The sequence below is a fragment of the Corvus moneduloides genome, chromosome 2 (genome assembly GCF_009650955.1).
Source record: "Corvus moneduloides isolate bCorMon1 chromosome 2, bCorMon1.pri, whole genome shotgun sequence".
Classification (NCBI taxonomy): Eukaryota; Metazoa; Chordata; class Aves; order Passeriformes; family Corvidae; genus Corvus; species Corvus moneduloides.
The window spans coordinates 93,192,865-93,214,366 of NC_045477.1; the positions used below are offsets into that span (position 1 = coordinate 93,192,865).

Below are 21,502 nucleotides of genomic sequence, written 5' to 3' on the forward strand. Positions count from 1 at the left end.
ACTACTGAGTTATTCATCAAAAGAGAGCTGCTCCCTCATCTTATGCTGATGTGTATGTTTGCTGATGGCATTTTTGTGCTTTTTAGCTCACAAAGTTAGCGTGAGAACTGTCTAGAGGGCATCTTTGGGCAGTTCACTCCAGAGCTAATGCATTGCATTCTCTGGCAGCATTCACTGGATGTGGATCATTAATATCTTCATTGTGATCAGAGCAGATAAGCAAAACTGTGTCTGGATACTGCAATTTTGTGATTTTCCCTTTTATCTTCTTGTATCAAGGATTATGGCTCCCTTGTTTTGAAACACTGAACACTATATACTTCCAATGTGGATGATTGGAATGAAGATTGCAGGAGATGGGGAAAGAGGGTCAGGAAACAGAGACTCTGAACTTTTTTAGTAGAGAGATACTGTGTTGCATTTGCCTTGTCTTTGAATCACATTAAATATACACACTGTTAAAAGGCTATTGAAATGTTCAAATGTCAGTGTTTGAAATGAAAATCAATAGCACGCTATTAGGCTAACTATATTGCTGTTATGCATCATTTAAAAGTATTTAGAAGCTTTCAGCATAAACCAGGAGATGGGACGAATAACAAGATGTGCAAGAGGACGTGCAAGATACTTAGAAGGAAATAAAGTCAGACACAAGAGAAACTTTGTAGGCACTGTGATAGAAAGCCCTGCAAAGAGCTCACTGGGTGTTAGAAACATACGTGAACATGAGGAAACTAATGACACGGAACTCAGGATACAGACAAATGTGTGAAGCTGTGCCACTGAAAGCATACTACCATATGAAACTATGCATATGTGACTAAGAGAGATTCCTTACTAAATTTCTGAATTTTAATTATAATCAAAATATATCCCTTTGATTATAAAGGGAAAGAATGGGAAGAAGTGACTCTCCCAATGGCTGGAGTTTAGGTGGGCAAGAGAAACAACAGATTTCTAGTCCCTTCACACATGTATTTTTATGCTTTTACACTTGATTGCTATTGTGCACATTTGCCTTGTTCCTGGAGCAGGACTACAACACAGACCACCCATGGTCCTGAACGTCACACTCTCATTAAATCCATCAGATCCTGCTTTTTCTCCCTTCCTCTTGTGGTGAATCTTTAATGCCTGTAAACAAAGCCAAAGGAGATAACACTCCCCTCTACTCCTAATAGCCATAGTCTGGGCTGGAGTTTAAAACCCTGTAGGGAGACAAAGAGAACCTGAATCTCCCAATTCCTGGACAAGAGCTTTCTAATCAGCTCAGAATTATTGAATATTCTTTCAGAAGGTGAATTTCAAATTTGTAGCTTAAACATAAAGCACTTCCTCCTGCAATTTTATCTGCAGGTAAAGATTCTACTGAAATTGATTTTGGATGAAAACAGAACCATAAAGCATAAATCAAGTCATGGAGCCAGGGAACGGAAATAGTTCCATTTGAGTCAGATGTGCAATTGCATAGCTCAAATTAAAAACGCTGAGTGCTCAAATTAAAGTTCACAGTGAAGAGTTCCCAAGCAATGCACAGACTGAATTTTTCCACACAGAACATATGCTCAGATATTTTAAAATTACAAATGGATTTTTTAAAAAATCCTGTCTGAAAAAAGAGCAAGAAAAAAAGGACAAATGAGAATATTATTTTGCTTCAAATAGTCTTGAAGAAATAGGAGGAAAAAGTGTTTCTGAGTGATCAGGAAAGGGGTTCCTTCTCAGAAGAAAGGTCTATCCAAAGACATATGCAAATAACCATAGTGTACGCTGCTTTTATGTGCCAGTATGTCCCTGTTGGAGTTTCACCATTAATTTTAATAGGGCCAAAATTCTCTCTCTTCTGGGAGTGTCTAACACTCAAGGAATCAAGAGTGGATTAATGTTAATTTACAGGTGTGATCATGTGTGGCTTAAAATGCAGACACATTACTAAAACTCACAGTAGTTAAAGAATTCAGCAATGAACATGTTTATTTCTAAGCCACTCAGTATTCAGCACTTATGAAGCCATTCACACAATGATATTTTTGGTGTTTCTTAAGTGCTTTTGAAGCCGTATCCAAGATGCCTTGGCAGCTTTGAGAGCTGACTAACAAGTGAAGATGTGTTCTCACACAGTTACTCAGGAAGAATTTTAGGCATTGTTAGCATGCCAATATTGTTGATTACTCCAGGAATAACAAAATCTGTTTCTGTATTGGTGGTCCTGTCTTGTATCTTGAATTGAAGAGATGAACTAGGAAGAAAAACATTCAAATGTTGCTAGAAAGATACACATGAAGAGATGTATACAAAATGCATCTTCTCCTTCCTTTCTCTGATATGCTGCTATTTAAAATACACCGTAGACAGGATGGGTCACTTAAACTACTGTGGAAAGGAATTTGTGTACAAGAGAGAATTCTCATGAGAATAAACAGAACAATCTGGAAGCGCTTTAATTCACTCTTTGACTTTAAGGTGTGATTTAATTCCTTCCTACTGTGTCCTTCCTAAATGAACTGTGGGGATAAAAGATAGGCTGTTGGGAGTTGTTTCCTGAGTATTCAGCCTCTTTGCTAGAAGAAACTAAAATACTGGCTGGACAGATCTTTAATACTTCTATTGCTCCTTCCAAATGTTGCCTTTTTCTATCTACCCTTCATTAGGATTTTTTTAAAATAGTACCTGCAGTGCAGTTTGTGTTTCTTATGCATCATCTAAAACACAATAGCAAACAATAATATAATCAATTTTAAGAAGGAAAGAAGGAAAGACAGCTCCTACAGTTAAATTGCACAGCCTTGCCTTAGGTCAGGAAATCAAATCTGACTGTTCTCCTTTGGTTGTGGATCTAATTTTCCAGTAACAATTACAATTCATCAAAGGCTGACTTTTTTTATATATTAAACCAATTGCATTATAACAGCCATATCATTTTGTAAAGGCTTATTTGTATTTGCAAAGGGTAACCTGCCAAATTAGATTGCCTGTGTCACTTTTAGTCTGCAATCTCTGTGTCTGTGCTAATATGTATCTGTGGTTTTGAGCCAACAGGACAGAGTTACACAAGGGGGCTGAGAGTCAGAAATTTAAGTATAGCCCAAATCTCTTCATCCCTCTTTAGGAACTCAAAGCATGGTTTTTACCGAGTTTCTTCCTTAAAAATTGACAGGTGTATTTTGTGCTTGTATTGACCATTTAATAGCTATTCCATAGGCCACCTAAAAGAAATGGAATATGCTCAGCCTGCTCCTGGAGGAGTTGTTCTGCAAAGGGAGAAAACTGAACTCCTCCTTTTATATCATGAGACTGTGCTGCAGTGGGACATCTCCTGCAGAATCCGATCCCCCGGCCCAACAAGGTAGCTGAGGTCCTGACCTTCCTCCCCGAGTGTAATGCAATCCATTTCAGATCCAGCCAAGAACTCATTTTATTGGAGTCTGCACTAGTACCACACACTCTCACTTCTACATTATACAAGTTTTCAGCCCAAGAACATCCAACACACTCATGTGTACACAAAATATAGTGCCCTGCGCATCCACAGAAACACTCTTTTGCTTACTACACTTCATGTCCCAAGAGCATTTTACCCCCATCTTTTTTTTAGATTAAGGTTTTTCCTACCCTGAAATGGTAATCAGTTTTTAAATCATTGTGACTTCAAAATTCCCTTTGTCAACTGATGCTTGTGCCCATCCCACTTCCTATTAAGTCTTCTAAACTGTTAGCTTTCCTGTTCTGACCAGAAACCTTTTAATTTGGATAGAATGCTTTCATATGGCTGCATTAGTGAGCACATATGAGTCACATAATTTTTTTTGCTATCTCAGTCATCAGGGAAACCTTTTATTTCTCTGAAGCCCATTTCTGCAGTTCTTTACCCATTACTTCAGTAAGCAAAAAATCAAAGAGTGGATTATGTTTCTGAAATCTATAGGAAAAGAAAAAGCAGCTTTCTCTTTCTAAACATGTTTCTTCTTTTCACTCTGTTGTCTTCAGCAGAGTTTGTTAGTAGGAGCAGGTACAAAAAAGACCACCTGGACAGAAGAATCAATGGTTTGTTTGGGTGCTAAACCACCCAGCAAGCCATCCCTCAGTTTAACACACAATTTTAGACATGATCATTTCTAACCATAAACTTCATCCCAAAAATGAACAAATGCAACTTTTGTCAGCACACCAGAAACAGAAAACCTGATGGTTGGTCTGAGGCCTGTGCTTTCCCATGTTCTCCATCTAGCTCTACCACACACATATATTGTTTACTTCCTCAGCTATTTGCAATCCTTTCATCTTCTTCCTAAATCTTACAATTAAAGTCCTTGCTCCAGCTGTTAGTAAACTCTAAATTGGCCTAAACTTCCAAATAATCCTTTGTTTCCTTGAATACGCTGGGCATGTCAGGAAGCTCACTGGCATCCTCTTCCTTCTGCTTTACTGTTCTAGCAGCCTGCTGCAAAGCAGACTTCTCACTGTAATCCAGTCTGCTGGTGAGTAACTGCTCCATCAACAAGGCTTTCAGATCTTGCCTCACCTGGCTGTAGATCTTGTTTTTCTCACAAACCCATCATTTTTATTACAGCTCTGTATGTACGTGAATCCTTTACACCTCTGGGATCTGTGTTTCTTTCCCATCAGAAATGTGAAATAGGGAACACTTCCATTACTTGGTCTATATACAGAACACAAGGCTTCAATTTATATTATTTTCGAAACCGAATCCCATCTCTTACACTGCTATGGCTATCTGCAAAGCCAAGATCTTTAGGGCTGGGTGACTTGGGAGAAGTACTACTACCAGAAGAATCAGTGCCTACCAGCTCTCAGGACTTCCTAAGCCCTTCTCTCTGCACATTCCACAGAAAGCCCTTCCTCCAGGCCATGCCCTCAGCACTTCTTCAGGTTAAGCCAGTGACTTGCTGTCCCATCAGATGTACTTCCACAGGATAAGCCAGTGAAACAGATCATCACACTTAATAGGGATGTGCTTCCATCCCTGATTCCCAGACACGTTACAGCTGCTCACTACCCTTCAGCTCTGCTGAGAGCCCCACCAGCAAAGTGGATATTCTCAACTGAACTGGACTGCAGAAGACATGGATGAACATCAGCCCTTCAGAATCACAGAATCAATTAGATTGGAAAAGACCTCTTAGATCATCGAGTCCAACTTGTGACTGAACACCACCTTGTCAACAACACCAGGGCACTGAGTGCCATGTCCAGTCTTTCCTTAAACACCTCCAGGGACGGTGACAGCACCACCTCCCTGGACATCCCATTTCAATGTCTAATCACCCTTTTTGTGAGGAAATCCCTCATGACCAACCTAAACCTCTCCTCGTGCAGCTTTACACTATGTCCTCTTGTCCTGTCGCTGGTTGCCCGGGAGAAGAGGCGGACCCCCACCTGGCTACAACCTCCTTTCAGGTGGTTGTAGAGAGTGGTAAGATCCCCGCTGAGCCTCCTTTTCTCCAGGCTAAGCAACCCAGCACCCTCAGCTGCTCCTCACAGGACTTGTGCTCCAGACCCTTCAATGGACCCAATCCACGGTGTAACTGCTCCGCCATTAAACGGCACGGCCACGAGGTGTTCCTCGGCCAGGAGAAAACCCCTGGACCCACACCCGTGCAGGGAGCGGGAGGCAGCGCTGGGCGCCGCTGCGGGCCGGGAGCAGCCGCGGCCCGGGCAGCGCTGACTCGCGGCGCGGCCCCGCCGCCATCCCGCTTCCCCCGCTTCCACCGCTCGCCCCGCTTCCCCCGCTCACCCCTCTTGCCCCGCTTCCCCCGCTCTCCCCGCTTTCCCCGTTCTCCCCGCTCTCCCCACTTCCCCGCTCTCCCCGTTCTCCCCGCTCTCCCTGTTCTCCCCGCTCTCCCTGTTCTCCCCGCTCTCCCCGTTCTCCCCGCTCTCCCCGCTTCCCCGCTCTCCCCGTTCTCCCCGCTCTCCCCCTTCTCCCCGCTCTCCCCACTTCCCCGCTTTCCCCGCTCTCCCCACTTCCCCGTTCTCCCCGCTCTCCCGGCTTTCCCCGCTCTCCCCGCTTCCCCGCTCTTCCCGTTCTCCCCGCTCTCCCCACTTCCCTGCTCTCCCCACTTCCCCGTTCTCCCCGCTCTCCCCGCTTCCCCCGCTTCCCCCGCCACGGGGACGCTGCAGCCGGCGCCGCGCGCTGCCGGGCGCCCCCTGCCGGCCCCCGCGGGAGCGCGCGCAGCCGTTGCCCGGCTCACTGCCCCGCCCCCGCCGGGCGGCCCGGACCAATCCCGGACCAATCCCGGACCAATCCCGGACCAATCCCGGACCAATCCCGGCCCACCGCGGCCGCGCGCGCGCCTCCCCGCAGCCCGGGCCGTAACGCCCCGGGCGCCTTTCGCGGCAGCGCCGTAAAGTGCGGCCGGCGAGGAGCGCCGGGGCCGGAGCGGCGGCGGTCGCGGTCGGATGCCCGGGGGCGGGGGCAGCCCGGCGCCCGGCACGCAGGGGGGAGCGGAGGCGGGCGAGGCGGCGGCGGGCGGCAGGATGAGCCTGTCGCCGAAGGAGCTGTCGAGCCTGCTGAGCATCGTGTCGGAGGAGGCGGGCGGTAGCACCTTCGAGGGGCTCTCCAGCGCCTTCCACCACTACTTCGGGAAGGCCGAGCACTTCCGGCTGGGCTCCGTGCTCGTCCTGCTGCTGCAGCAGCCCGACCTGCTGCCCAGCCCCGCGCAGCGCCTCACCGCGCTCTACCTGCTCTGGGAGATGTACCGCACCGAGCCCCTCGCCGCCAACCCCTTCGCCGCCGTCTTCGCCCACCTCCTCAACCCCGCGCCCGAGCGCGGCGGCGACGAGGCGGAGCGCACCCCGCTCTCAGGTGTGTCCCAGCGCGGCGGGGAGCGGGGGCAGGCGGGCGGCACGGGAGCCCTCCTGGAGAAAGCGGTGGGAATCCTGCACGGGCAGCGTCTCTAGGCTTCGTGTCAGCCAGGCCGCTTGCTTGGACCTTAGAGCTCTCTAGAGCTGCGTCCGGGGGCTGGGGCTGTTTAGCCTGGACAAGAGGAGGCTCGGGGTACCTTATCACTCTCTACTCCCACCTGAAAGGAGGTTGTAGCCAGGTGGGGGACGGCCTCTTCTCCCAGGCAACCAGCGGACAACCAGGACAAGAGGACATAGTATAAAGCTGCACCAGGAGAGGTTTAGGTTGGACATGAGGGATTTCTCCACAAAAAGGGTGATTAGACATTGGAATGGGCTGTCCAGGGAGGTGGTGCAGTCACTGTCCCTGGAGGTGCTTAAGGAAAGACTGGACGTGGCATTTGGTGCCCTGGTCTAGTTGACAAGGTGGTGTTCAGTCACAAGTTGGACTCGATGATCTAAGAGGTCTTTTCCAATCTAACTGATTCTGTGATAACACGGAATTTTTTGGGAGAAAGCTGTCACAAAAAGCTGGAAATTATAGGAGGCTTCTGACAGCCTTAAAGCTGTGAAACCTCTTAGAGAGAAATACATGAGTGTAACACTTTTTTCCTCTTCAGTAAATATGACACTACCAGTGTTGAGTAAATCAGTTTCTAAAAAAAAATAACCTGTTGGAGAGAGCCCAGAGAAGGGCCACCAAGTTGGTTAGAGGGCTGGAGCACTGGAACAGGCTGCCCAGAGAATCTGTGGATGCTCCATCCCTGCAAGTGTTCAAGGCCAGGCTGGATGGAGCTCCGAGCAACCTGGTCTAGGGGCAGGTGTTAGGTGCAGGCGTCCCTGCCCATGGCAGGGTTTTGGAGCTGGATGGTCTTTCAGATCCCTTCCAACCCAACCCTTTAAGCCCTTCCAACCATTCTCTGATTCTGTGAATTGCAATGTCAGGTTATACTTAATAGCTGATTGGTTGTCTGGAGTGGAAAGTGTGTGAATGAACCACCATGAGTGACTTAGCATCAGCTGTTGCATGCCATGATGTGTAATACTGATCATGTAGTGCTGTATTTTGCATTAAAACAGTTTTGTATGTGGCCACACAGACTCTCTAGCTCCACCTACCTTGCCATAAATAATAGATCAGTTTGTGTCTTAGTTTTGCTTGTTAGACATGAAGAGCACAGAAACTGTTAATGCTCCTACATAAAACCCATGGATTGTTTTTCACTGTGTCTCCACAGGTTTCTTACCGCCTATAACTCCTCCAGAAAAATTCTTCCTTTCCCAACTGATGTTGGCCCCTCCTAGAGAGCTGTTCAAGAAGACTCCTCGGCAGATCGCTGCAATGGATGTGGGGAACATGGCCCAGTCAGTGGATATCAGTGGGCTGCAGCTGGCATTAGCAGGTATGGAAGGCTTGTCCCTGTGGTTCTCTTAGGAATGGAAGCTCTCCTTGGAGAGCTGTCTCATTGACTCTGAGGTAATGAGTGTTTCGTTTCAACTGAATGTGAAAAAGCTTGAATTATGCTTTAGGGTCTTCAATCCTATGTTCAAGCACTTAGAGAAACTTCAGGCAGAGATTACATCCTAAATTTTTCATCCTTCTTAACAAGTAGTTTTTAAAGCATATACATCATTGCCTTAAGCACAAGAATATTTTACAAGGATAGAAAGACTTTCATCTAAAGCTTTGCAGGGTTTTTTAGGAATGGTTTTTTTGGGGGGGGATGGTTTTGGTGGGTTTTTTTGTTTGTTTGCTTTGTTTTAGTTATTTGTATGGGGTTTTTTCTGAACTTCCATCCCTTTTTACCCTTTGCAGTATTTCTTTTATGAGAGAACAAGCATAACTGTCACACTACTATTACATACCAGTACTTCAGCTGTACCTGGAAAATTGACTGTTAAAATTATATCTTCAGCTTATTGCAAAGTCAGACCTTGCAGTGTTAGCTCAAGAGTTGGAAAATGATCCAGTTTTACTAGATTGAAAAGAAAAGCAGCGTGATGCTTATCCTTTGACAGGAGAACAGGAGGAAGAACATGATTGTTCATGTCACATCAGGAGCTAATATGAAATATTATATATTGCTGGAAACAAGGAACCAGTTTAAACACAAAAAAATTCCTTTTTCCCTAGGTATGTGCCAGTAGACCTGCTTGCTTGAAAACTGACCATCCCAGTTCTATATCTGTACAATGCGATTTACTGCTCTGAGGTCAGGCACCATTTAGACTTCCTCTGTCCTGCAGTTGTATCTTGGTATTGTCATTTTTTTCTGTGGACTCTGACATTGACTGGTAAAGCTGTGGCACACTGTCCCTTGTTCACAGTCTACAAATGTCTTCTAGGGTCCTCCTTAGCTGCTATTTCCAGACTGTGGGATCGTTTGAAAATGCAAATTGAACACCCTAACATACCATTGTGGGCGAGACAAACCTTTCTGGTTCTTGTTGTGTTCATCCTGTCTGTATTTTGTAGAATATCTTAGCGAATTCAGGTTTTGTGAAGCTTCAGGTAACTTGTGGTTTTTGGTGCAAGGCATATGTCATGCCTTAAGAAGCTTAGAGTTTTTTAAATTTGTTTTTATTTGTTTTCCCCTTGGTACTGTGTTTGCCTTCTGAATAGTTTGTTCTCATTAAAAATGAAATCATTCAATCACAGAATGCTTTGGGTTGGAAAGGACCGTAAAAATTATCTCCTTCCACCTTCACCCACCATGGGCATGGACACCTTCTACTAGACCAGGTTGCTCAAAGCCCCATCCAGCTTGGACTTGGACACTTCCAGGGATGGGGATCCACAGCTTCTCTGGGCAACCTCAAAACTGGTTGGGTGAATGGGTATTCTAGGCTACATACTTTATTTTAAAATAGAAGACAATGATGGCTGAAAGTAGACTACAAAGTCATTAATGGTGCTTTTATAAGATTTATATCACTGTTTACATAATCCAGTAAAAGTGCACAATTGCTTATGAGCAGCTGTAGAAGTTATGTAACAAAACCAGCTGCATCTGAAAAAGCTCTGTGCTGTCTTTCTCAGACTTCTTGCTGTAGGTCCCCAGAAAAACTGTCTGCTTTCTAATCACTTTCTTAGACGATAAATCTTCTACTTGTTTTAAAATCATGGTGCTTCTTCTGTCTGTTTGTTGTGTTTTGGGAAGTCTGTGATTTTTTCACTAGTCTTCAGTATATTTCTCCTAGTGATTCAATATGCAGGACGAGGCTGGTGCAGGATGATGACACTAAGATGCAATGTTTGAAGTGTTGTGTTTGTACCAATTCCCCATGATGTACAGAATGTAACAGCTGTAGCACTTGGTAGCTCTTCGAAAGTTTGGTCCTTGAGATGAATTCAGGGCTGTTCAGAGCAGGATGATTTTGACTTCTTTAGCACATACCTGTAAAATCAAATGTAATAATTTAGAAAGCATTTGATTTTTTTTCTATCAATTTCTCTCTCCCAATCCTTTTTGTAAAGGAAATAAAAATACTTGTCCTCTGAATTTGAGCTCACTGTGACAGTTTATTTCCTTTGGTCTGAGAGTTAATTCAAACTCTGGTACTGCCCTACAATATGTTTTTGTTCATCTAGTGTGCTACCTTATCAAAAAAGTAATTTTCTCCTAGTTGCAGAGGTGGGTCTCCTGGCAAAGTGCTCCTAACTGTTTGTCCGCTAACCCTTATTTGTTGTGGAAGTAATTGACCTTTATTAAAGTAAAACTTTTAATACATTGTAGAGCTTTCCTTAAGACTCAAAGTTTTCTTTTACCTGTAAAAAAAAAAAAAAAAAAAGCTCCATAAAGGAACCTAAAGATTTGTTTTCAGTTTAATTTTGTAAAATTTAAATGTCTTAGTTCAAGATGCTATATTGGTTACTGTTAAATCACCATGTTCTAATTCTTACTTCTTCTTACCTGAAGCTGTTGATTCAGCCCTAATTCTTGAAGCAGTGAGGTTGAACTTCTGAGCTCCAATGCATATAACTAAGGGCTCAGACAGGCTTCTGAAATCAGTGAATTGCCATGTCACTAATCATCTAATCTAACATCACTAATAATTTCAGATTATGAAGTTACAAAGAAATCCGTGATTTACTGACTGATGGATTTAAGTTCTAGACTATAAATGAAAAGATAGAAAAAGGACACCCAATGCCTCTCCCCCCACTCCTGTACTTCATTTGTTAAACCAACCCTTCTGTTCGGGGCTAAATGAAAGTACTCACGTGATGAAGTTTGAAACACTTGCTTAAGTAGAAGATATGTTTTATACACCAGCTCATTTGGACTTCCAATTCTAAAATGTTTTTTTTAAAGTAACTGAAAAGTACGCTAGTTGTTGCCTTCAACAGAAAACCATACCCTGCTGTGCTGCTTCAGTAAGCATATATGCTAATGTTTGCATTATCTGAAATAGTTGGATAAAGCAGGACAGAAAGCCAAAAAAATTAACAACTTTGTTTTCATGATCCTTTTGTAACTCACAGTTTTGGCGTCTCTTGCAGATTTGTTTGGAGTCATATGAAATACTTTGTTCGTGTGTGTGGGCAGCTGGGAAGGGTCAACATGATTGCACAAAAAGGAGCAAGCACACTTTGCTTAGAAGTGTTAGGGTACACAAAATATGACAGCACTCACTCAATTAGCCAGGAAATGGAGTGGTGTTTAGTTTCATCTGGAACTTTTTCAAGGGATTTCTTGTATGGTACCAGCAATTTTGGACTTCAGATTGCTTAAGGCTTCATCTGCTGCTTAGTGTTCTCTGTTAACAGGGTGGGGAGAGGAATGTCAAGTGGTGTTCTGTAGTGGGAATTTTTCTGCTTTTTGTCCTTTGGAGTTTTCCAAAGCAATGGAAAACAGGATCTCTCAAAATAGTGCAGAGAACATGGAAGATCAGCCATTAAGTCTTCAGATACAGAAGAGTGATAGATTATTGACAGAAGGGCACATAAAAATCGGATAATGCAAGCACTGAGGCCCATATTTTTCTTTTTGGCCATTTTTTTCAAGTCTTCAGCTGTATATACACTAATCTTAATATTATTTTTCTGTTGTTTATGGCCTCTAAAGGAGCAATTTTAGCTCCTTTCAGGTTTGCTTTAATGATGATGTCTGTAGAATCATATAAGAGTTAAAACTCCATTGTTTTCCACTAAAGCACTGATTCTGGCTTTTCAGTGAATGCACAAGGAGCTCAGGCAATGCCACAGAAATGTGTTGGGTACATTTGAATAGCTGATTTCAGGTCTAATATGATCATTATTGTCTGTAAATGAATCTGTGTAGATCTTTCACTTTCCTTCTCTGAGCAGTGATTACAAAACTAGATACAGCATGTGAACTCTTTCAGGAGTACCATGGGAACCTACCAATGTACTGCTTTTAGATGCAGATTACAACGGTTACATGCCTTTTCTAAGGCCAAGATTACGTTTCAGATTAACTTCTATTTCTTCTTTATCCTTGCTGCATACCCTCTGTCCCTTGCCTGTCAGCTGGCAGTCAGACTGCTGACTGCCCGACTGTACTAAATTTCATATTGATATTATCTGGCGGGTTTTTTTAAGCTAGTTCTTTTCTAAAGCTGCTTGTTTCTCACTACTTTTAGTATTCCAGGCATCTCTGTTCCAATTTTATGGTTTAATATTCTTCTTTCAGAACGTCAGTCTGAGTTGCCAACACAGAGCAAGGCCAGCTTCCCCAGCATTCTCAGCGATCCTGACCCAGATTCTTCCAACTCCGGTTTTGACAGCTCTGTTGCTTCCCAGATCACGGAAGCATTAGTGAGTGGACCAAAGCCTCCTATAGAAAGTATGTGCATCTTCACATCTTTGTTTCTGTAACTCACGACATGCTGTGTTATTATACTTCAGATAAAATGTAATGGAATTCAGGTATTTTCAAAGCATGAAATGGAAATTAAGGTGAATGAAAGTGCAAAACTGCATCAGGCTGTCTCTAGATCAGATTCTATAGTGTTCACATTTCCACGCTTTTAGAAATCTGGAGTCTGTCATCAAGCTCTTCTCTGTGTCATCTGTTGAATAACAGATACTAGTCCCTCACTGAGACCTGCATTGGCTGGTAACACCTCTCAGGGAAGTGGTTACTATGGAAGGGAAAAATACCCACAGGATCAGTAACAAGGATCTGAATCAAGAGAAAAAACAGGCAGATGTAACAGTATCACTAAAAATCAGTAATAAATGTTTTTATGAGGGGCAAACAGGATTGTAATGCTGTTCTCAGTGTTACAATAGCTTAAAGAAATAGGGGCTTTTGGGGGGGGAGGGGTCTTCTTTTTTTACTGATGCAGAACTGAATACCCAAAGCTTAAGGAAACATTTCATGTTGTTGCCATTTTAGGTCACTTTCGACCAGAATTTATTCGACCACCACCTCCACTCCATATATGTGAGGATGAATTGGCGTGGCTAAATCCAATTGAACCAGATCACACAATTCAGTGGGATAAGTCAATGTGTGTTAAGAACAGCACTGGAGTTGAGATAAAAAGAATCATGGCAAAAGCTTTTAAAAGTCCTTTGACTTCCCCACAGCAAACACAGGTAAGGATGATGCACTTTCCTGTCTAAAATGATTTTCTAAGAAGCTATTAACTCCTATATTTTAGAAAACTTTGAGCACTTTAATTGATCTGTGTTTGGATTCAGGAAACTTTGAATTCTAAAAATCCAAGGATTTTTACTTGGGTTTGTCTGAATAAGGAAGATAATGTTCAAACCATTGGCTGGATGTAGTTACAGTTGATCAGTGAGTGGCACTGACATTTTTCTGTATGGAAAAATCTTTGTATAACTAAGTTGCTTGTGCTTCTGTGAAAGCTTTTGATAAATAATTATTTCAGAAATACCAGCAATGAATTTTTTTTTCTCAATTTGATAGTATTACCCCTGATTTCAGTGGGTTTTTTTCATAATCATTATGCTGACACTATAAAATAACCTTTATTTGCAGTACTCTTTCTGACAAGTGAACTTGAAATTGAGATTTCCTTCTGTTGGACAGGAAACAAAAGGAGGCTGAAACTTTTCATGTAGATTTTTTTTCTTCCCTTCTTTGCCACCCACTGATGAAGGACTCTTAAATGTATTATTAAAGGTTTTATGGACACAGTTGCCTGTACATAAAAATTTTAAAGCAGACCTCCAGTGCTTTTCAATAGAGAAGCCTAAATCTAAAATGGATCTTAGATGTATTATAGCAGTTTTTTCAAGCAGTAACATGAATAGTTGAAGAAAAATCAACTGAGGAATTTTTTTCTTCTTCTTCACAGCTCCTTGGAGAACTGGAAAAGGACCCCAAGCTTGTTTACCATATTGGTCTCACTCCTGCCAAATTGCCAGACCTGGTTGAAAACAATCCTTTAGTAGCTATAGAAATGTTGCTGAAATTAATGCAGTCTAGTCAAATAACGGAGTATTTTTCTGTCTTGGTCAACATGGACATGTCCTTACATTCAATGGAAGTTGTAAATCGGTGAGTACGATCTCAAATCTAATAAGGTTTTGTTGAGTATGTAAAATAAAGAAGTGAATGTAAGTTATGAAGTAATTGTGAGGCTGGCCATATGGCATTTAGACGCATTCCAAATACTACCAAAAATAACAGGAACAGAAGAAATAGCTAGTCAGGTTACAGTAAAAGAAAACAGTGTCAAGCTATCATTCCCTTTTCAATCTCTTTATGCTGTTTATGTTGTTTTGGGTTTTTTTAATACTGTTTTAATAATAATTTTCAGTGTATTTTGGTTAGTCCTGCAGAGGAAGAGTGTGCTGGGGATTTGTTGGTTTCTATGACTACTGGACTAAGTCTGTTTCTTTCATAAAGGCTTTGCTTTTCCTGTAGATCCTTATTGGTGATGCCTGTTTTAGTCCAGACTAAGTTTATAGAGTTAGTTGTGGGTTGGTATTAAAGAATTGAACCTCTCAAACATATTCAGTGCTAAATTGAGAGAACACTGCAAAGTTCCTTTTTACAGCCTTGCTATTTTCAAATATTACTGTAATGTTAACATTAGCAGCAGAAAAATTGCAACAGGAAAAAACTCCCACAATTTCCCAAGCAAAAGATATGATGGTGGAGGTATATATTACATTTTATATTAATTATTTATAATTTTACAGAATTGTTAAAATTAATATAATTTTATACTAATTATCTATAGCATACCATTTTTGGTGTGGTAAAAAGCACATTTCTTACACAGGTGCTTTGCTAGTTAATCTTTCGGTCCCTCCTTCAAGAATGGAGAACTTTATTTTCTTTAGAGAACACTGTGTTACTCTAATATTAGAAACACTTTACTACTTTGAAAAGAATAGGCAAATACATGTCCTGTTGTGCATAACTTCAGCTGGAGTTGATAACTACTAGAAAATTATTTTATCAAATTGTTTGATACATTCAGCTCAAAATAGTATTTAAAATTGTGCCACTTAAGAGAGTCTGTCCTTGCAATCTGTAAAATATCTAAATGTTTTCTTCAGACCTCAGGTTCCTGATTAATATATAAATTTCACTGGAAAGTAGATGTCCTATGTCCCATGTCCCAGGAAGCTGCAAGTTTAGTTCCTGACTTGTAAATGACCAGTTACTGAATGTGTTTGGTTTTGAACTGTAGTGACTGTCACCTTCCCTAACGGGTCACAATCCAGTTGTTGATGAAGAACTCATGTTCTTTTCACATAACTAAAAAGCCTCATCCCTAGCTTCTCTCTTTTCTTTCAACTGAGGGAGAGGTTTTGTTTTATGAGGACATCTGGAAATGTTCATTTTGACTTGAGGCATGCCTATGTGGAAGATAGAAGACTGCAGTGGGACAAAGGGCAGTTATTGTGAGAATCCTCCACAAACAGTTAATGCTGCATGGCTAATCTGCTTAATTGCAACTTGCATTCTTGATGCAGCTTAAGTGAACAAAAGGTGCTGTTGTTAAACAGCTGCCCTGCTGTACATTCATGTCCTGTTTTCACTGAGAAGAATTTCTGCAGATAGGTACAACCCGTTTTCTTAACAGAATGCTAGCCCCTTAAATGGGAAAACTTCTCAGACAGCTAATTCCTACAAATTTACAGAAATAATCTCTCCCACTTACTTTCTTCCATTACTTGGCAATTACTGAACATGAACTATTAAATAAGCCTCAATCAGCAGTTGCTTTGAAGCAGAGTTGAATTGTAACTTAAATATCTTCTGACTAAAGAAACATTTCTGACATTAATCCCTCCCTACTGGTGCAGACTGACAGCAGTTACTGCCTTGAAGTGGGGCTACTGACTGCAACATGGAGGAACAGTGGCGAGAGAAGAGCTTTTACGTGTGTCCATGAGAGCTACACCACCAGTCAGGCATGCTGGTTCTCCCACTGCATAGCTACCACAGGAAGAACTTTTATCAAACTGCAGAGTGACTCAGTGCCAACAGGGAGACACTTGATTTTTAAGGGAAATAAGACAAAAAATTGAAACTGCACTTGAAACTAAAACATGCATCTTTTTCCATACTGTCCACCTTTCACTACTGGAGATGGGACTGATTCGAGTTACTTTGGTCAGATTCTGTTGTAACCTTGTAGCAGTTCTCCATTTAGTGCATGTTGTTACCTTAAGAGAGCTGTGTTGCTCTTTCAGTTAAGAAACAGTGACAACTCAAATGTCAGATGTACTAGAAACCAATCTAACCTAGCTTCTGTGCCGTCAAGAGTTTTAAAAAGTTTTACTCTTAGTTAAGAAATTTAAATGACTAGGAATATGTCTGGAAGCTGTCAGAAATCAGTACTATATGACAGAACTGGGAATAAACTCATATCACAGGTCTAACTGATATGATTTGTTTTGCTACAGAAACACTAGATTTATGGCTTCATGAACCACTGAATATGTTTTATTTGAACAGGCTTACTACTGCAGTTGATCTCCCACCTGAATTTATTCATCTTTATATCTCCAATTGTATCTCCACCTGTGAACAGATTAAAGACAAATATATGCAGGTGAGTGCTTCAATAAATTGGTTAGGAAAAAGTATCCCATATATTGCTCTGTGAAGTATGTGCTATGATTTTAATAAGGCTGATAGCATTAAGTTATTCTGTTTTACTGCTTCTTTATTTCAAAGGCACTTCTTTTTTTTCCTAACACAATATGCAGTTCTTTATGGAGTTTTATAGACAGGTCTTCACTTTTTTTATAAGACTTCACAGGTAATCACTGTTCCCTGTTTTTCTGTAGACATCATAAACTTCTTCCTGGCAATACTAGTTTTAGGTGACTGGGTTCTTATATGCAAAAGGTTTATCTGTCACTCAGTGAGTGTTTTCTTCATCCCCAGTATTAGTATGCATTATGCTTAGTTTTAAGCTTCAAGTTTCTCTTCTATACAAGTGTGCCTGCCATTCCAGACCTCTGAGGTGATGTTACAAAACTCACAGGGAAGTCTCACTCTTCAATCATGACCAATAACAGCTTGCAGATCTCCTCAAAGACCTAAAAACTTTTGTCTTCCTAACACCACACTGTCATACTTGCATGCTGGTACTGAGGAAGTTGCAGCCACTCCAAGGATCCCTGACTGAGGAGGGTCAGGGGAAACCTGAGGAGGTTTACACACCTTTGGCATTCAGGGTTGTCTACATGCTGTGTGAGGTACTTCCTTCTCTCCTAAATGGATCTGTTGGTTTCACCAGGTGCCCAGTAGAACTGTTTTCTCGTGTACATCATTGGTGAAAAACAGTTCCATGTTCAGTTTCTCCAAGGCTTTGTGAATCCCAAGTCCTGCCTTAGCTTTATCCTCTAGATCCTGAAGGACTGCAACCTCTTTAAGTCTCTTGCAACAAGATGACTGTTTCTTTCCCTTTAAGCTTTCTTGGTGGCCTCTACTGCTTTCTCCAGCTCTATAATATCCTTAAGCTACAGAAATGAAAGTCATGTGCAGTGCACAGGATAGCATTGCAATGTGGTTTTAGATAGTGGCAATCCCCCCGTTTCGTTCTCATCCCTTTCAGATGATGACTGACCATGTGTTATCTTTTGGTGGCTGCTGATGTTTCTCTGCTTTGGGATTCTGCCAGACACATGGGTGACTTCATCTGTGACCTGCTGAGTAGCTGTGCCTATTACATTTGGTAGTGGAGTAGGAAAATAGCAGCAGACCTGGGCTGCAGCTGAGATTATGCCCAGAATGGGACACTGTACTCAAAGGGGCTGCTGAGAGCACGTAGCAGCTGTGCTTCAGGCACACAGGGGACAAAAAAGAGCTCTGAGGGTCAAGGAACATATAGTGATCACTAAGCAGCATGCACATCTTGAGATCTAACATTTTTTAATGAGTATGGTGCCTGTACAGCAGCTGAGACACAAGATGTTTTGTTTGAAAAATTAATATTGGAAATGATCCTCAGACACTGGGAGTCAGCCAGTACCTTGCATTTGTTCTTTTGCTGAATTTCATGTTCTTGGATTATTAAAATTACTCATGTAACTAATTCGTGTTGCAGAGAAAGCATGTGATGCCTTTTGATAGCAGTGAAGGAAATAAGTTGTTCAGTTTCTGAATTCTCTAAGTAGCAAATTTTGCAGTAGTAAGCTCAGTTCCTGGAAAAATAGCTGATATCTTACTTTCAGTGTCAAATAATCTGAAATGCTTTGGACGCTTAATCTGTCACATCCATCAGTTCTGTCTGATAAACGTCAATCACATGCATAATTGCTTTTAGAGAAAGGTTTGGGTTCAACTCTTTCTCACAATGTGAAGTATGAGAGCACTTTAATGATAAAGACCTGTTTTTGTCCTTGGGGAAGAATGTGCTCTGTGTAAAGCAGATGGTTGGTGACTGGATCTATGTATGACAAATTTTAAGCACCAGTTCCTAAGCTTTCACTTCAATTCCCATTGTGCTCTTCAAGGTGTTGCCTAAGTAGCTCTTAAGAAAGAGGAACACTTCCAAGATCCTGTCTTTTCACTGGATCAGGCAGGAAATGAGCCATGAGTTCCTGGATTAGGTGTCCGTGAAACTGTCTTTCCAATACAAAGCAGAAGGGTCATCTGCTAATTCAGCAACAGAGCACATTCCACGAAGGAAGCTTGGAATCAGTTTTGTTGATGTCACTTCCTATCTTGAGTTCCATGATGATATGGTGAAACTTTGAAATGTGAAACTTGTTCAATTTTCTTTATGGTGTTATTGTAGAAAATAAGCCTAAGCAAGACCCAAATCTTGACATCATCTTCAGCTGTTATCTCTTCTCTCTGCCTTTATTCAGAGATGACATAAGTACAGTGCATAGGTAGACCTGGTACTTCATTTGTGCATGGGATTAATCTTAAGAAGGCTCCTGCATCCAGAAGTACAAGAACTATAAAGCAGTCAATTTTTAAAATATAGTAGTACTATGGGAAATGGCAGAGAAGGGGCAGCATGTACAAAGCTTGGGAACAAGATAACTGCCGAAGCTAAACTGCTCCTGAGGGCCAACAGTCCTTTAACTGACGTGGTTGCAAACATTTATTTGGATTATTAAACCATCTCTCTTATGTTTCAGAACCGCCTGGTCCGTCTTGTTTGTGTCTTTCTTCAGTCTTTAATCAGAAACAAAATTATTAATGTACAGGACTTGTTTATAGAAGTGCAAGCATTCTGCATTGAGTTCAGTCGGATACGAGAAGCAGCTGGCCTTTTCAGACTGCTGAAGACACTGGACACTGGGGAAAATCCATCAGAAACGAAAACGTCAAAATAAAGTGACTGTCAGTGGCAAAAAAACACTCTTGCTAGTGTTCTATACCGATTAATTGTACATTTTAAACTTAAATCCCTGAATTAATTATGTATTATGTTAATTACATTATAAATAGCATTTTATGCATTTGAACAATAAATAAGGCTTTTTCTGATACACATTTGAGTTTGTGAAATGTGTTAGGCCTTACAGTATTTTTCAGTGGTTAAACTTTGTATGTTGTATGCATGTCCTGAAATTCAGGCTCTAGTTGCAGACAGAATATGAATTATACTTAGCATTCACAGCAAATTTAAGTATTAATCTGGCACTCATTTTCTTTGGGTCCAAAATTGTTTGTATATAACTAAAGTCAACTTATATCAAGGTAAATAAGTTCCTTGGTTTTCCTTTTGTTCACTGTTCTAGGAGCTGGCTAGAACTCCTAACAATGAATTCTGGTTTTGATGAGTAAGGGAAAGTCTGTCTTGATGTCTAGAAACAGCTAAAGGCTTATCTTTACATGGCGGAAATGAAGTTGGGTGCTGTAGGCTCAGAGCAATAGTCTCTCCTATCAAGATCACTGAGTATTTTCAGAATCACGCCAGCAGCAGTTGAAATACCACACCTATTGCATGCTTGTAAGAATGTTTCACTGAGGAAAGAGGGTCACATTTCTTCCATAAAAATCAAAAAATTCCAATCTCTTTTCACTTCCAAATTTGCATGGGCAGTTGCTATGTAGCTTCCAAAGTTAAATAACTTCTTCCTTTTAGAGCACAGATGCAGATTAGCTTTCATGTTAGATGCCAGATATTGGGGAAACTGGAGAATGGAGTCTGCTAAACTATAATTTTAAGCTGGTAAATAGAGTAGCTGCTGTTATATTTAAGCCCTGAGACTGTAAAGAAAAGTAACTTGGGAAGTTAACAAGTTTCTAATTCAATGCTGCTTGCTAAATGAAACCTGTTTTAAATCTGCATCTGCCTCTCAAATTTTTAGGAAGTTCTAGATCAATAATGCAAAGTCAAGACAGTCTTTTGGCTTTTTCTTTCTGAGTAAGCTGTGAAATTGCTTGGACTGAAAATCCCATCAATCATAATCTTTTAGTAAAAAGTCCTGTGAGAAGTGTTCTGTAGTCATTAGGAGTTAAGACTTGTGTAGCTTTCCAGTTAGAATGTATCAGGTCAACTAAAGTAACACTTATTTAAGGTCTGTTCCAATTCTAGACATTGCTTCCAAACCCAATACATTTGCTATCAGGCATTTTTAGTGGCAACAGCTAACCCAGCTTGTGCTCTAAAATCGTATCTTAATGTTTTCTATCTACTAAAGTTGGAGCCCAACTTGACTATCTTCTGTGTAGTAGTACCCCTCTTTAAAAGCATACATACATTTTAGACTAGTGTTTGGAATGTAAGCTGCAGGACTATGATGAAGTAACAGGCTCCAGTATAAAAGTGATTACCACTGGTTAAAGGCATTGCTACCTACTTTATGATTTACAGATTTAGTTAAAAACAATTTAAGCCTCCCCCACCCCCAGGGTTGCTACTATGATACTACAGCTAAAGTCTAGCTGTTCTGCATCTTCACTGTATTGGCTTGAGTTGTACTGATACACATAAATCCGTAATCCTTAGATTTGTCACAGAACTATAAAAATTACCAAGAAGTTTTATGATTTCTATCATAGGTATGGCTGTGATACATTAATTTCAGAGCCCTGTGCATTGATTGATTCAGATTTGTTTGCTGTGTGCTTCTGTATTGTTTGCTTGCTAGGAGGAAAGATAAGCCATGCTTTCCCAAATTTGTACTGGGTTTACACAGCAATGTTGTGGTATTGGGCAAGTGCAGGGTGACCTTTGTGAGAAGAGGCCAAGGCTGCCCTGTTCCAGG

The 21,502-nt window shown here is 41.4% G+C and overlaps 1 protein-coding gene and 1 long non-coding RNA gene across 2 annotated transcripts; one reads left to right on the forward strand and one right to left on the reverse strand.

Moving 5' to 3' along the window:
* Positions 1 to 1,939: 1,939 nt before the first annotated feature.
* Positions 1,940 to 5,439, reverse strand: LOC116440071. Its single transcript, XR_004238387.1, has 2 exons — positions 5,398 to 5,439; positions 1,940 to 2,239 (listed from the first exon to the last, which is right to left on the reverse strand). It is a non-coding gene; the product is annotated as an uncharacterized LOC116440071 (long non-coding RNA).
* Positions 5,440 to 6,360: 921 nt separating this feature from the next.
* Positions 6,361 to 19,756, forward strand: CNOT11 (CCR4-NOT transcription complex subunit 11). Its single transcript, XM_032100375.1, has 7 exons — positions 6,361 to 6,823; positions 8,100 to 8,264; positions 12,519 to 12,671; positions 13,227 to 13,429; positions 14,158 to 14,360; positions 16,779 to 16,875; positions 19,424 to 19,756. The coding sequence occupies exons 1-7, from the start codon at positions 6,418 to 6,420 to the stop codon at positions 19,619 to 19,621; spliced, it is 1,425 nt and encodes a 474-aa protein (XP_031956266.1). The 5' UTR covers positions 6,361 to 6,417; the 3' UTR covers positions 19,622 to 19,756.
* Positions 19,757 to 21,502: the final 1,746 nt, after the last annotated feature.